The 15,403-nt window shown below is 47.7% G+C and overlaps 1 protein-coding gene across 1 annotated transcript; it reads left to right on the top strand.

The window, feature by feature from the left end:
- Positions 1 to 927: 927 nt before the first annotated feature.
- On the top strand, positions 928 to 10,278 carry LOC136158133 (collectin-46-like). The gene is given in 7 exon segments (XM_065919897.1): positions 928 to 1,126; positions 5,427 to 5,543; positions 5,824 to 5,931; positions 6,255 to 6,362; positions 6,705 to 6,817; positions 7,414 to 7,495; positions 9,896 to 10,278. Coding segments are annotated over 7 exon segments (1,110 nt in total).
- Positions 10,279 to 15,403: the final 5,125 nt, after the last annotated feature.

A 15,403-nucleotide genomic window follows, 5' to 3' on the forward strand; every position in this document is an offset into this window, starting at 1 on the left:
CTCTCAGGAGGTCTGAGCAGGACTCTAGGTGTGCCAGGAACTTTCCTGGTGGAGGCCAGGAATGACAAATCTGGCAAACAAGCAATCATGCACGATTCTGTGCTTAGGACAGAACTCATCAGGCATTATCACTCTGGCTTTTTTTTTTCAGATAGCACTGCAGACTCCAGTACTAGTCTGTCCAGAGCAGCAAGTGAGTGGAAACAAGCCAGGACTGTAAGAGGTAAAGCTACCAACTTTCTGGTATAAAAAGGGATAAAGAGGCCCAGAGAGGGAAGGGTCCCACCCCAGGGCCCTCAGTGAGTCCCTCCTGGTGTGACAATGGCCTCAGTGAGGAATTCTACATCCTGGCCACAGTGCCCCTGGCAAGTGTGAAGAGCCCCCAAAAAGATGACTCAGAGCATCTGAGAGTACATTCATGCTGCTGGCAGACCAGCTCAGAGTTCCAGCTGGTCCACTCATGTCCTCCCTGCTGCTGCTAAGTCACGTCAGTCATGTCTGACTCTGTGCGACCCCACAGACGGCAGCCCACCAGGCTCCCCCGCCCCTGGGATTCTCCAGGCAAGAACACTGGAGTGGGTTGCCATTTCCTTCTCCAATGCATCAAAGTGAGAAGTGAAAGTGAAGTCGCTCAGTTGTGTCTGAATCTAGCGACCCCTTGGACTGCAGGCTACCAGGTTCCTCCGTCCATGGGATTTTCCAGGCAAGAGTTCTGGAGTGGGCTGCCATTGCCTGCTCCACATGTTCTCCCTAGTCAGACCTTATTCTAACTTTCCCTAAACTGCTTCTGGAGACCTGCTAGTCTTGGCCCCAGAGGATGGGAGAGGAGATGGGGGAAGGGCTTCTCCTGACCTCCAGGAGCGGCGCTAGCCCTAGTCCTCGCCCTTGGACCAAGAGCACCCCTCTTTCTGTTCCTCTGCCTAGGACATGCTTCTGCTCCCGCTCTCCGTGCTGCTCCTGCTCACAGAGCCCTGGAGATCCCTGGGAGCAGAAATGAAGATCGATTCCCAGAAAACAATGGCCAATGGCTGTACCCTGGTTGCGTGTAGCCCCCCGGAGGGTGGCTTGCCTGGTCGTGATGGACAAGATGGGAGAGAAGACCCCCGCAGGGAGAAGGGAGATTCAGGTAGAGCTGGGACCATGGGCTTGCCCTCATGGGAAGGGGTGGGTGCTGGAATTGTAACCAACCCCAAAACTCTGAATCTTCTGCTGTGGAAACCTTGAAGATGGTCTTCCCAAGAGGGGAGGTTTCCCCCACATTTTCAGTCCACCTAAAACATGGCTTTACTAGTTGGCAAAGACTGGGCTGCCCAAGTCCCCAGCTCCATAATCACTGGTTATGATTCCTCCCCTTGGATCTTCCTACTCTAACCACCTCAAGAATGTACAAACAGTGAGTGAATGACTGGTTTTTGAAGTTCCCTGCTCCAGAACTCTTTGGGTTTCCCAGGTGGTGCTAGTGGTAAAGAATCTGCCTGCCGATGCAGGGGACTTAGGAAATTCAGATTTGATCCCTGGGTCAGGAAGATCCTCTGGAGGAGGGCATAGCAACCCACTCCTATATTCTCACTTGGAGATTCCCATGGACAGAGGAGCCTGGCTAGCTTTGGTTCATTGGGTTGGACATGACTGAAGCGACTTAGTACATACATGTAGGAGACGTAGGAGACGTAGGTTTGATCCCAGGGTGGGGATGATGCCCTGGATAGGAAATGGCAACTCATTCCATTTTTGCCTGGAGAATCTCATGGACAGAGGAATCCTTCAGGCTACAATCCACAGAGTCACAAAGAATTAGATGCTACTGAGCATACACCCTCCAAAACTTAACTGTTGTTCATTCTTATTAAATGTTGCCTCTGCAGAATGTTCAATATTTTTCAACTGATGACAGTGTTGTAAGTTTCAGTTTAATCATCTGTAGATGGGAACATTATTGACCACACAGTGACAAAGAATTGAGCCAAGGCTTTATTTCTTTGTTGGGTCTTCAAGATAAAGTTATATACTCTGCTGTACCAATCAGCAAATTCTCCTGTGGTTTCCAAATGTACTGATTATTAAGGGAATTGTCTGGAAACACTGAGACACAGGAGAAAATCTGGGTGATACTAGCAAGAAGTGAGAATTCGAGAACCAGCAACAAGGACGTGGGGACCACCATGGCCCTGGGCCAGGGCTATGGAGGGATCAACTGAGGTCTTTAATCTTTCTGGAGTTTTGTGTTTTGATTGGAGAGGAAAGAAATGAACAACATTAAAGCTGAAAAAAATACGTAACATTCCCAGGATTTTCAGGGTTAAGAGACAAGTATCTTATCTGTCTTTTACTAAGAAAGTAGCTCCTAGCATGAATGGCCTGGGGCTTGAGAAGGCAGCCTAGAAGTAGTCTCAGAGGAGGGGTGATATTCAAGGTGCCAGTTCTCTCTAGCTCCCTGAGGGGTCCTGAATTGAAAAGTATCCCTTCTTCTACCTCCCTGGTCTCATGGCCTCCATGGTTTGGCAAGGGATGGGCAATGCCTAATGCTCCCTTCTAAAGAGTGACTTGCTTCCAAGGTACCTGCTGCCCTCCCCAGCCTGGTGGGAGCCCAGGAGAGGCTCAGTCAGAGACCAGGTGTCTCTGTCTGAGCACAGTGCACCAGGGGTTCTGGGATGTGGAGCCCATCCTCCAGGCTCCTATTGCTTGCCTAGTGAGAGTTGGAACTAAGAGCAGGACACAATGTCTAGCACAGAGACTCTCTCCACCCATCAAATATACCAGTCTCCCACCACCGGCACATTCTTGGCCCAGGCAAGCCTGGCTCTTCTTACTCTGGCGGAATGGTTTCCAGATCTGAAATATCACCTCTCCTCTCCAGGTCTCTGAATCTTCTTCAGCCCTGAAGTCCTGTTTCCTATGAGTATGTGTGTGTCCATGGGTTGTGCGTACTGGGATGGGATGAGGGACATCTCCTAGGCTGTTTTCTTCACTCATTACCTGTGCCTCATAGTTTAAAATTCAGTGACAGATGCCTTGCAGACTAGGACCTGGTGCTAACATTTACATCCTGCTCAGTGCTAGGCAGAAAGCTATGTTCCATAGATAGTTTCTCAGTGATCAGAGAAATGAAATAATGAGGAAATGAACAAATGAGTGAATGCACAAATTAGTAGTAACTGAAGATTCCTTTTGTTGTCTTTTTGCACATGGATGCTTTACTCACAACAGTCAAAAGATAGAAACAACCCAAGTGTCTATCAGCATTTATCCACAGTTAATGAATAAAGAAAATGTATTGTATTCATACTATGGAACATTTCTCAGCCATAGAGAGGAATGAAGTACTGAGATGTGCTACAAATTGGATGATCCTCAAGAATGTCACTCCTAGTTTAAAAAGGCAGACACAAAGGGTCATACATCACATGTATTTATATAAAATATCGGGAATAGGAAACAGAGACAGGCAGCTGCCTAGAGATAGCCAGGGCCTGGGAGGAGGCAGGGATGTAGTGATAAATGGGTATGAGGTTTTCTTTGGGATTAATGAAATAGTCTTGAATTAAAGAGGAGTGGTAGTTGTACAATTATGTCAATGTTCTAAATGCCACTGAATTGTATACTTTAAGTGATTAATTATAGGAAATTCCTGGAGGTCCAGTGGTTAGGATTCGGTGTTCTCACTGCCAGGCCTCAGATTCAATCCCTGATTGGGGAACTGAGATCCTGAAAGCTACACATCACAGTAAAAAAAAAAAAAAAAAAGGTTATTTTTATATTATGTGAATTTCATCTCAATGAAAAAAGAAAAACCAAACTCACAGAATTGAGTGTATAATTCTTGAATCAATAGGCATTTCTCCCTTTAGTCTTTGAAAGCAAACCTCTTGTATTTCAGACTTAGGCAGCCTTCTTAAGGTAATGTGATTTTTTAAAATGTCTGGTCATTTTTCCAAAACAAATTAGTTTGCAGTCACTAATCACAAAAAGATGGAAATTAAAATTCCCAAATTGTGCCCCTTAGAAAGAAAAACTATTAACACTTGTATATGCTCTTCTTGTGGTTTTTTCAATGTATGTTACATGTGCACATGCCTGACACATGCATGGACATGTTGAAGAAACCAAATCATAGTAAATAGAGTGTTTATAACTTACTTTATCACTTAATAATGCACAATAATTTCATCTATCTTCCATAATTTTAAAAGCATGTTACATAGATTTTTCTCTTCTTTATATTAAAATAGAATTGATGTATAATATATTAGAATAAGATGTACATCATAATGAATTCATATTTGCAAATATTTTGAAATGATTGTCACAATAAGTCATCAACACACAAAGTTAACGATTCGTGTGTGATGAGAACTTTTAAGATCTGCTTGCTCAAATATGTTCAAGCATGCAACCCAGGGTTACTAACTATAGTAACTTTGCTGTACATTGTGTTCCTGGGACTCAATTGTTTTGTTAACTGGACACTTGAATCTTTTGATGATTTCTATCCATTCTGCTCACTTCCCAACCCCACCCCTAGCAACCACATACGTGTTCTCTGTATCTGTGAGTATGCTGTTTTTGTTCATTTGTTTTTTCAGATTTCACATATAAGTGAGATAGTATAGCACCACCCTTCTCTGTGATTTATTCCACTAAGCATAGTGTCTTCAAGATTTACCAATGTTGCCTTGAATAATGCCTGAATAATTGTCTGCTGAATAGGTACCCTGCATTTTCTACATCTGTTCATCCATCCACAGATACTTGAGCTCTAGGCTGCATCCATGTCTAGGCTACCATAAATGATGCTGCAATTAACTTGGGGGTACATATATCTTTTCAGGTTATGTTTTCATTTTCTTTAGTTAATTACTCGGAAGTGGAATTGATGGTTTATACGGTAGCTCTGGTTTTAACTTTCTGAGAAACCTCCATACTGTTCTCCATAGTGGCTGTACCAATTTACATCCCTACTGCACAGTTTCCCTTTTCTCCACATTCCCCAAACTTCTTATTTGCTGTCTGATAATAGCCATTCTGACAGGTGTGAGGTGACAACTCATTGTGCTTTTGATTTCTATATCTCTGGTGGTAAGTGTCAGGTGTCATTTCTGACAGAAACTTTGGTTCTGGGAAGGGGGGAGGGCAGGGAGTCCATGGTCAAGGGTAACAGCTGACAGACTTAACTGCCATAAATACCGTGGCCTTGGGGAAGGGGCAGGTGTATTGTATGCAAAGTCAGGTGGGTTTAGGTTTGGATCTGCCTCCAACTCTGCAAGTCTGTTCCTTCACCTGTAAAATGGAGATGTATCCCCACTGGACCTGAAGGGGGAGTATCTAACCCTACAGAACCCTGAAAGAATGCCAGGGCCATGACCCTGCAGGCAGCTGACTCCTCCTGGGCCAGGGTCAGCCTTATGTCCATCTCTTCTATGCCACAGGTTCACCAGAACCTGTAGGACAAGCAGGGAGGCCAGGACCAGCTGGCCCCATTGGGCCAAAAGGGGACAATGGCTCTGCTAGAGAACCCGGACCAAAGGGAGACACTGGACCACCTGGTGAGCAGCTGGGCGTGGAATGCAGGTGTCTGCAGGTGGTGTGCTGCGCTAGGACACGGCAGTAGGCGAGCACAGATTCCACCCCAGGAAGAGGAAGAAGGTCATTCTCAAGGTGGCACAGGGTTATTTCAGGGAAAACTGGAGCTGCTGGGGAAGGCGCAGTGGGGTCAACATCTTTCGGAAGAGGCTGCCTGTCTGAGTTCTATTCATCCTCATCTTTTATGCACTCCCACTTCTAAGGAGATTCATTGTCACTAACGGGGCTGGTCCTTTTCCCCAGGGCCTCCAGGCATGCCTGGTCCAGCTGGGAGAGAGGGCTCCTCAGGGAGGCAGGGGAGCATGGGAACTCCAGGCACACCAGGCCCCAAAGGAGAGACTGGGCCCAAAGGCAGGAGGGTGGTATGTGGCGGGTGAGGGAAGGAGACGGGAGGGGGTGACATGGGCAGCCCTGGTGGGGACCAAGTTATGTGCACAGTGCCTGGAAAATCCTGGAACTTCCGCGCCTGGTCGGCCTGGCCTGAGCCTCACCCTCAATTTTCCCACACTGCCTGAATTTCCCCTATACTGTTCCTGGAAGAGACCAGGCAGTCAGGAACAGTCTCCCAGGTCGCTCTCTCACCTGGAGCTGTGGGTGACAAGCTGCACTGCTGAGGAAATGGTACCTGCTGAGCGCACTCTCAGCCGTGCTTCTCCAAGGGGTTCCCTCCTCAGGAGGAGTGGGTGCCCCAGGCATGCAGGGCTCCCCAGGCCCCGCAGGTCTCAAAGGAGAGAGAGGTGCACCCGGGGAGACTTGAGCCCCTGGACGTGCTGGGGCGGCAGGTGAGCAATGGACGTGGGGCTGGGCTCATGTTCCCCTGTGCCCACCCCCACCAGCCACCAGATCAGAGCTGGCATTCCAGGGCGAGAACCAGTGTTGGGCTCTGGGAACTGTCTGTCTCCAGGGAGGGGATGGTGATTGGCAGGGATTGTCTGTATCCAGGGAAGGCTGGTTGTTGGGTTATGGGACAGTCACTGTACAGAGGGGATGCAAGAAGAGGTTGCAGGCACAGAGGGACATTTGCATGTAGGAGGGTGTACGAGTCCCTGTATGGAGGTTGAGGGGGCACGAAAATGCTAAAATATATGTTCAGCACTCACCCATTTCTACTTCTCTGATCCCAGGGCCGGCTGGAGCCATAGGTCCACAGGGACCTTCAGGTGCCAGGGTCTCCCGAGGACTGAAGGGAGACAGAAGTACTCTTGGAGAAAGAGGAGCAAAGGGTGAGAGTGGGCTTGCAGGAAAGGAAGACTTGGGGACCCCATTAGGGTGTGGGGCAGGGAGGAGGCCTTATTTAGCTCAGCTCTCCTCTCAGGTAACCCATTTAGTTCAGGTGGGGGTCAAAGCAGGAAATGTTTACAGGGTGTATGGCGAGGTGGACTCTGGTCTTAGCCTCTATGACTTGCTGGAGGACAACCTGAGCAGATTTTCTATCTGATCTCTATGACAAGCTAACCACCCTCTCCAGCTCATCAGATAACCTTGAACATCAAATAACTCAATGGATGGGAAAGACTCAAGCTATGTCTATTCCTCTCCGACAACTATACCACCCCCTGCAATGCAAGAGGAAGTGCTATCAGATTCCTAGAATTTGGAGTTAAAATGATGTCTGGTTCACTGTCAGGGACCTGTTCAGGGGATACTGTTCACAAGAGAAACACAGGAAATCCTGTGGGAAGCAGAGGCCAGCTAGGTCAGAAGAAGAGGGCTTCCGAGGCCTCTGTTCCACCTCCTTACCCCACCTCCAACTTGCCCCCTGTTGAGGCTGGGGCCTGAGTGACCCCAGGCTGTTCTGGAACTGTCTTCACTTGACCTCTCTCTCCTACAGAGGTCGATGATCTCTGGCAGTGGGTGGCAGTCTTAGAGGGACAGCTGCGACGTCTCCAAAAAGCCTTCTCTCAGTATAAGAAAGGTGAGTTCCTGGACCTGACCCTGAGCCAGGCCCTGATCATGGTCCTCAGACTGGGTCTGGGCTTGGCTTGCAGTTCACTAGGCTGGGTCTAAATTGGACTTGCTGGGACCATGACTGGGACCAGACCTAGACCTGGGGCAGGAGCGGGGCTAAGGACAGGTCTGGGACAGAGCTGAGCCCCACGTGCTCCAGGGGCTCAAGTAGACGCATGGCACAAGGAGGAGGATGCGGTCTGAGTCATCTGTTCAGCAGACCTTATCCCGGCCTATCCTGGAGGGTTCCTATGACAGACAAACAGACACCCAACACAGGATGCATTTCTTCCCTCTTTGGGCCAGGTGTGCAAATGCCCAGAGAAGAAGCCACACAGCCCAGGGCAGCAGAGAATCCAAACATGATCCTGAGAGTGGGGTGGGATGCTGCCTGTGAGCTTCAAGACTGCTGGGAACTTTTGTTAGTGTGTGGCCACCAAGTATCTTACCCTAAGGATATCCCTGGGTCTGGAAGGAATAGGCTGCCTCCAGTCTCTGGCCAGTGCTCGACTCCCCCGGCACCTCTTGTGGTGTTGAAGCAGAGATTCTTCCCTAAGCCTGGGTCCTAAGCAGGTAGAGACCTCTTGGAGCACATACCCGAGTCCCTGTGCCTTTGGGACGCTCCACCAACTGCCCCTCCTCCTTCTCTCCACTCCCTGATGACAGCTTTGAATGCACATCACTTATGAAACCTCAGTGATCCAACAAGAGGTAGAGTTTTCTGAAGGAGTAGAGCTTATAGGGACCTGATTGGGTGAGACAGAGGGCTTGCTCGTAAGAACTCAATCTGACTAAGTACTAAAGTAGTGGGATGAGAATTTTCAACAGTTTATGTCTTCCTTCTTGCACAATCATATTTACATATCTATTTACACTCTCATTCCCTGCTAACTCAACTGGTAAAGAATCTGCGTGCATTGCAGGAGACCTGGGTTTGATCTCTCGGTCGGGAAGATCCCCGGGAATGGAAATGGCAAACCACTCCAATATCCTTGCCTGGAAAATCTCATGGACAGAGGACCCAGGTGGGCTTCAGTCCATGGGGTCAAAAAGAGTTGGCCATAACTAAAAAACTAACCCTTCATGCAGACTGATACAAACAAAGGAGAACTTGAGCATATGTTCCGGCCACATGTGTGTACCTAAACACCATCACTCAGTCCCCACCACCTACATCCATGAGCACACATGCACTCTCTGCACACCCATCCTGATGGACCTTGAGTCAGCCCATGTGCCTTCAGATTGACACAGAGATAAATTCACGCATGCACACGCATACCACCCAGATACATGGGACATAAACCAATCATGGCACACGAGCTTGCACTGACGTTGTCCAGGGCTGTCAGGGTGCTGTCCTGACAGTGTGGAAAATCTGGATTTTGACTGCTTGTTGAATCTAACCAAAGGAAAGGGCAGTGGGTCAGGGTGCAGCCTGGGTTCAGAACCTGTCCAGTGAGCCCTCTTAGGAGCCTTGAACATTTCCATGCACGACCCTGGAAGTCAGAGGGGTATGGATGGGATGGAATCAAAAGAGATACTTAACACATCACATAGGGGATGCTGTTGTGCAGTGTACCTTTTCCTTAGAAACACGGGGTTAGATTCTGAAAAGAGAAGTGACTTTCCCTTGTCACCCGGGCTGTCATTGCCAGTGTGGGGCTGAACACACGACTTTCTGAGGCCCAGACAGGGCTCTCTCCAAAGCTGATCCCAACCTGCCCTCCTGCCCCCACACAGAGCTCTCAGATGCCATCATCCCCTGCCCAGTGGTCCAGGGAGGCTGACTGGCTGTAGCATCACCTGCAAGCATATGGAAGCCAACACTGGACTGCCCCTAGTGCAGAGGTCAGCACTTGGTTGCTCTCAGATTCACCCCTGTCCTCTCTTTCTCCTCACCCCTTCACACAGCACAGAAGGGCTCAGACAGCTCCACAGACCCGGTCATCAGCCGTGGGTGAGAGTCAGCTGCCTGTGTGGAGTTTTCCCCACTCTCAGGAGCTGCCCCAGGCTCTAAGTGTCATTTCCCTGCCAGTGTCCTTCCTGTTTACATAGTAATTAAAGTCCGGGATTCTGAGGAACATGACAGGGCGGAACAGAAAGTGCATGTGGGAGCTTAAGTGTCACATTCAACAAGGTCTGATCCTCATCTACATTTGACGGTTGGGCGACTTTAGGCCTCTTGCATAAGCACTTGAGTTCCAGGGTCCTCACCTCTTGCACAATGGATTATCGGGAGCTAAGTGCCTCGCTTTTGTTCTATCTGGTGCCCTGGTACCCTGGTGGGAGCTGGGGACTCCAGTTGGGTCACAAGTTCTAGGAGGTGCTACCACATCCCCAACCTGACTCTCTTCATTTCCCCTAGTGGTCCTCTTCCCTGATGGCCTGGCTGTCGGGGAGAAGATCTTCAAGACGGCAGGTGTTGTCAAATCATATTCGGATGCCCAGCAGGTCTGCAGAGAGGCTAGGGGACAGCTGGCCTCGCCGCGCTCTGCAGCCGAGAACGAGGCCGTGGCTGAGCTGGTCAGAGCCAAGAATAATGATGCTTACCTGAGCATGAATGACATCTCCACAGAGGGCAGGTTCACCTACCCCACTGGGGAGTCACTGATCTATTCCAACTGGGCCAAGGGGGAGCCCAACAACAATAATGCTGGCCAACCAGAGAACTGTGTGCAGATCTATAGTGAGGGCAAGTGGAATGACGTACCCTGCAGTACGGAACTCCTCGTGATCTGCGAGTTTTGAACCCCCTCACCCACCCCAGGGAGGAAGGGGGCAGTGCCCAGAGCTGTGAGCTGCCAACATCCCAATAAAAAGGTGACCCTCAGTTGCTCACGGCTTCCCCACTGAGCCATGGGATGAGGCCACAAGGCAGACCTCCTATGGAACTCTTCCCTCAGAATAAAGTTTGAAACTGGCTTCACATCTGGAAGATTTGTCACAAAAACAGGGGTGGGGGTGGAGGGGTGGGCAGCCTGCAGACTCAGGGGCAAGGGCTAAAAGGAGGTCTCCAAGATGCCCTTGTGCAAAATCCAGAGTCTCCTCCTCAATAAGACAGGTGTCTAACCCTCCGCTTCTGCCAAATATAGACTACATTTGACCCCACTGCTCACTGCCTCCTTCTTTCCTTTCACCTCTTGCCTTCAATCTTCTTATCCTTCAGGCTTTTTCACTCATCTCTCCTCCTCTCCTGGACACTCTCTCCTTGCACTCACTCTAGGCTTGGCCTCAATCTGTTCCATGGTTTCAAATCCCTTCTATTGATGCCTCCCCCAGGTAGAACCCTTTTTGAACCTCTCCACAAAGCACAGATTCCTCTCATCAAGGCAAGCTGCAGCCCTGGGGCTTGCAGGTCATTGGGGCTGCCTCTTGCTGGCTGGGAAGCACCAATGTTTCTGACCATGTTGAGTGGCCTTACATCCAGTAGAATCCCCTCATGCTTAACCTTGACCGCCCAGGATCTCTTTCTTCCCGTGACAGTGTGACTGTGGATGGCTCATCAGAGAAGGTACCATCTGCACAGTCCTTATCCTTTCTGAAGTTTCAGGCAGAGAGGGTGTCCAGCCATGTTCAGATTCATCCCCCAACCTCTTCCTGCCTTGAAGTTCAAAGGATGTTCATCTCCACTGTACCTCAGAGAATATCTAGGCAAACCCTTCTCATTTTACAGACATGGAATCCAAGACACAGAGAAGAAGGGAACTTGCATAGGTAGTAAGGTTGGAGATAGAGTGCCTCTGGACTGGACCACTGGTGTTTGTCAAGTTGAGTAAATTTCAGGCTTTGGTCTTACCCTGACACTCCAAAGACAAAGTTAGTGGCAAAAAATGAGCTCTTCTAAAGCAAAGAGATAAAGTGCCCACTACTAAGTTCGACAAAGACTTCCATGTCTACACATTCGCAGGAAGGCTTCTTGGGGATGGAAAAGGGAGGTGACCCCACCCTTTAATAAGTAGACATGCACCCATAGGCCTCTACGATGTGATCTATCTTAGAAAACAGTTTCATATGCACTCTTTGAGGGTCCATGGACCAGTCAGGTATGAAGAAATGAACAAGATAATTAGCCAAAGGTAAACAATGATCTGGAAGGACTGTGCTATATAAATCATTTATGTCGCTTTTTATTGCGCTCCCCCTCATTCAGGACATCTGCACTCCACCACGGGTGTGTGTCTCTGCTTAGTTCTTACTTACTGCACTCCTCATTAGAGAGGATGTCCCTACACTTTCTCTCTGGAGGCGTGTTTCTGCCTCGCTTCTGTCTTCAATAAACAACCTGTTTTTCTGTGTGCTCTGCCATACATTGTGCTGTGTCTCTAATAATAAACTTTGTACTTATTTACAGTTTTTGCCTCTTTGCAACATTCTTGCTTTAATCAGGGAAAGAGCCAGAGTCACTTTGCTTCTAGCCTCTAGCCCCTGGTGATGTGTTGACTAGGATTCCTAGGGTTTCATCTAGGCTACCTAGGTTCCATCTCTGAGCAGAAAGCTAAAATATCCTTTCAGGAGCGCTCATTGCTCTCCATCCGAGATCAGGAGCACTGTTGCTACAACCCACTCATGTAAAAGGCCATCTGACCCCAGAACTTACACTTTGGGCTTATAAATTTTTGACGATTGGGCTCTGTATGTTTAGTTGATTTTATTAACACACTACTGCAAAGAATTCCAGTAGAGCTATTCAAAACCCTAAAGGATGATAACATCAAGGTGCTGCATTCACAAGTTAGCAAATATGGATGACCCAGCAATAGCCACAGAACTGGAAAAAGTCAATCCTCATCCCAATTCCCAAGAAGAGTAGGACTAAACTTGCTAACTGTTGGACAGTTGCACTCATCTCCCATGCTAGTAAGATCTTGGTTAAAATTTTGCATGCCAGTCTTTAGTATTGTGTGAACCAAGAACTTCCAGATGTCCAAGCTGGGTTTAGAAAAGGAAGAGGAACCAGAGATCACATTGCCAACTTTTGCTGGATCATAGAGAAAGCAAGGGAATTCCAGAAAGACGTCTATCTGTTTCATCGTCTACGCTAAAACCTTTGACTGTGTGGATCATAACAAACTGTGCAAAGCACTTGAAGTGATGAACATACCAGACCATCTTACCTGTCTTCTGAGAAACCTGTATGTGGTCAAGAAACAACAGTTAGAACCCTGTATGGAAGAACTGATTGGTTCAAGATTGAGAAAGGAGTACAACAGGGCAATCAGCTGTTCCCTGTTTGTTTAATCTATACACTGAGCACACGGTCAGAAATGCCAGCCTGGATGTGTTACTAGCTGGAATCACAAAACGTGGGAGAAACATCAGCAACAAAATCTCAGATATGCATGATGATAACATACCACTCTATTGGCAGAAAGCAAAGAGGAACTGAAGAACCTCTTGATGAGAGTGAAGCAAGAGAGTGAAAAGTCAGCTTAAACCTACATATTAAAAAAACAAAAAACAAAAACCCTAAAATCATGGCATCCAGCCCAATTCAGACAGTCAATTCAGTCGCTCAGTCGTGTCTGACTCTTTGCGACCCCATGAATTGCAGCATGCCAGGCCTCCCTGTCCAGCACCAACTCCTAGGGTTTACTCAAACTCATGTCCATCGAGTAGGTGATGCCATCCAGCCATCCCATCCTCTGTCGTCCCCTTCTCCTCCTGCCCCCAATCGCTCCCAGCATCAGAGTCTTTTCCAATGAGTCAGCTCTTTGCATGAGGTGGCCAAAGTATTGGAGTTTCAGCTTCAGCATCAGTCCTTCCAATGAACACCCAGGACTGATCTCCTTTAGGATAGACTGGTTGGACCTCCTTGCAGTCCAAGGGACTCTCAAGAGTCTTCTCCAACACCACAGTTCAAAGGCATCAATTCTTTGGTGCTCAGCTTTCTTCACAGTCCAACTCTCACATCGATACACGACCACTGGAAAAACCATAGCCTTGACTAGACAGAACTTTGTTGGCAAAGTAATGTCTCTTCTTTTTAATATGCTATCTAAGTTATTCATAACTTTTCTTCCAAGGTGTAAGAGTCTTTTAATTTCATGGCTGCAATCACCATCTGCAGTGATTTTGGAGACCCCAAAAATAAAGTCTGACACTGCTTCCACTGTTTCCCCATATTTCCCATGAAGGAATGGGACTAGATACCATCACCTTAGTTCTCTGAATGTTGAGCTTTCAGCCAACTTTTTCACTCTCCTCTTTCACTTTCATCAAGAGGCTTTTTAGTTCCTCTTCACTTTCTGCCACAAGTGTGGTAACATCTGCATATCCGAGGTTATTGATATTTCTCCCGGCAATCTTGATTCCAGCTTGTGCTTCTTCCAGCCCAGCATTTCTCATGATGTACTCTGCATATACATTAAATAAGCAGGTTAACAATATACAGCCTTGACATACTCCTTTTCCTACTTGGAACAAGTCTGTTGTTCCATATCCGGTTCTAACTGTTGCTTCCTGACCTGCGTATAGGTTTCTCAAGTGGCAGGTGGTCTGGTCTGGTATTCCCATCTCTTTCAGAATTTTCCACAGTTTATTGTGATCCACACAGTCAAAGGCTTTGGCTAGTCAATGAAGCAGAAATAGATGTTTTTCTGGAACTCTCTTGCTTTATTGATGATCCAGCAGATGTTGACAATTTGATCTCTGGTTCCTCTGCCTTTTCTAAAACCAACTTGAATATCTGGAAGTTCACGGTTCACATATTGCTGAAACCTGGCTAGGAGAATTTTGAGCATTACTTTACTAGCGTGTGAGATGAGTGCAACTGTGCATCATTTCTTCATGCCAAATAGAAGGGGAAAAGTGGAAGCAGTGACAGATTTTCTCTTCTTGGGCTCTAAGACCACTGCAGATGATGATTGCAGCCATGAAATCAGAAGATGATTTCTTCTTGGCTGGAAAGCTATGACAAACCTAGATGGTGTGCAGAAAAGCAGAGACATTGCTCTGCCAACAAGGTCCATATAGTCAAGGCTATGCTCATCACAGTGGTCATGAACAGTTGTGAAAGCTGGACCATAAAGAAGCAGAATGCCAAAGAAGTGATTCCTTCAAACTGTGGTGCTAGAGAAGACTCCTGAAAGTCCCTTGGACAGCCAGGAGATCAAACCAGTCAATAATAAGGGAAATCAACTCTGAATACTCATTGTAAGGACTGATGATGAAGCTCCAGTAGTTTGGTCATCTGATGCAAACAGCCAACTCCTTGGAGAAGTCCCTGATGCTGGGAAACATTGAAGGCAGAAGGAGATGAGGGCTTTAGAGGATGAGATGGCTGGATGGCATCACCGATGCAATGGACTTGAACTTGGACAAATTTCGAGAGATGGTGAGCGACAGGGATACCTGGTATGCTGTAGGCCATGGGGTTGCAAAGGGTCAGACCCAAGTGCGTGACTGAACACACTGCAAAGAAAATTTTAAATGACATCAATACTTCAGAAATTGGGACGAGACCTGAAGGAACCACAGGTTCATGAAAAGGAGTGATGAATACCCCTCCTCCAGACAGGAAACCAGCCACTCTTTCCTTTGTTCACAGGGAACAGAAGGACTGACTTCTCTGGCCCTTTCTGAATAGGACCCCCAAGCCCCATCCCTCTTCCCAACACACTTGCAGCCACAGTGTGCATATGGGACAGCACATCTGAAAACAAAGTCACTCCTCTCAACAGCATGCATGCAGCTCAGGCTCCTGCTAAGATCTTTCTCCTGTTACAGAAAATATCCTCAATTTCTGATAGTATCCAAAATATGAACAGTAATGAGCAAACAGCTCTTTAGTATAAAGGCCATGCCTGGTCATTCTTTTCAATGGAGTTTAGAGCAACCTGTTTTGATGGCATATAAGACAAACAACTGAATCTAG

Source organism: Muntiacus reevesi, chromosome 2 (assembly GCF_963930625.1).
Source record: "Muntiacus reevesi chromosome 2, mMunRee1.1, whole genome shotgun sequence".
Classification (NCBI taxonomy): domain Eukaryota; kingdom Metazoa; phylum Chordata; class Mammalia; order Artiodactyla; family Cervidae; genus Muntiacus; species Muntiacus reevesi.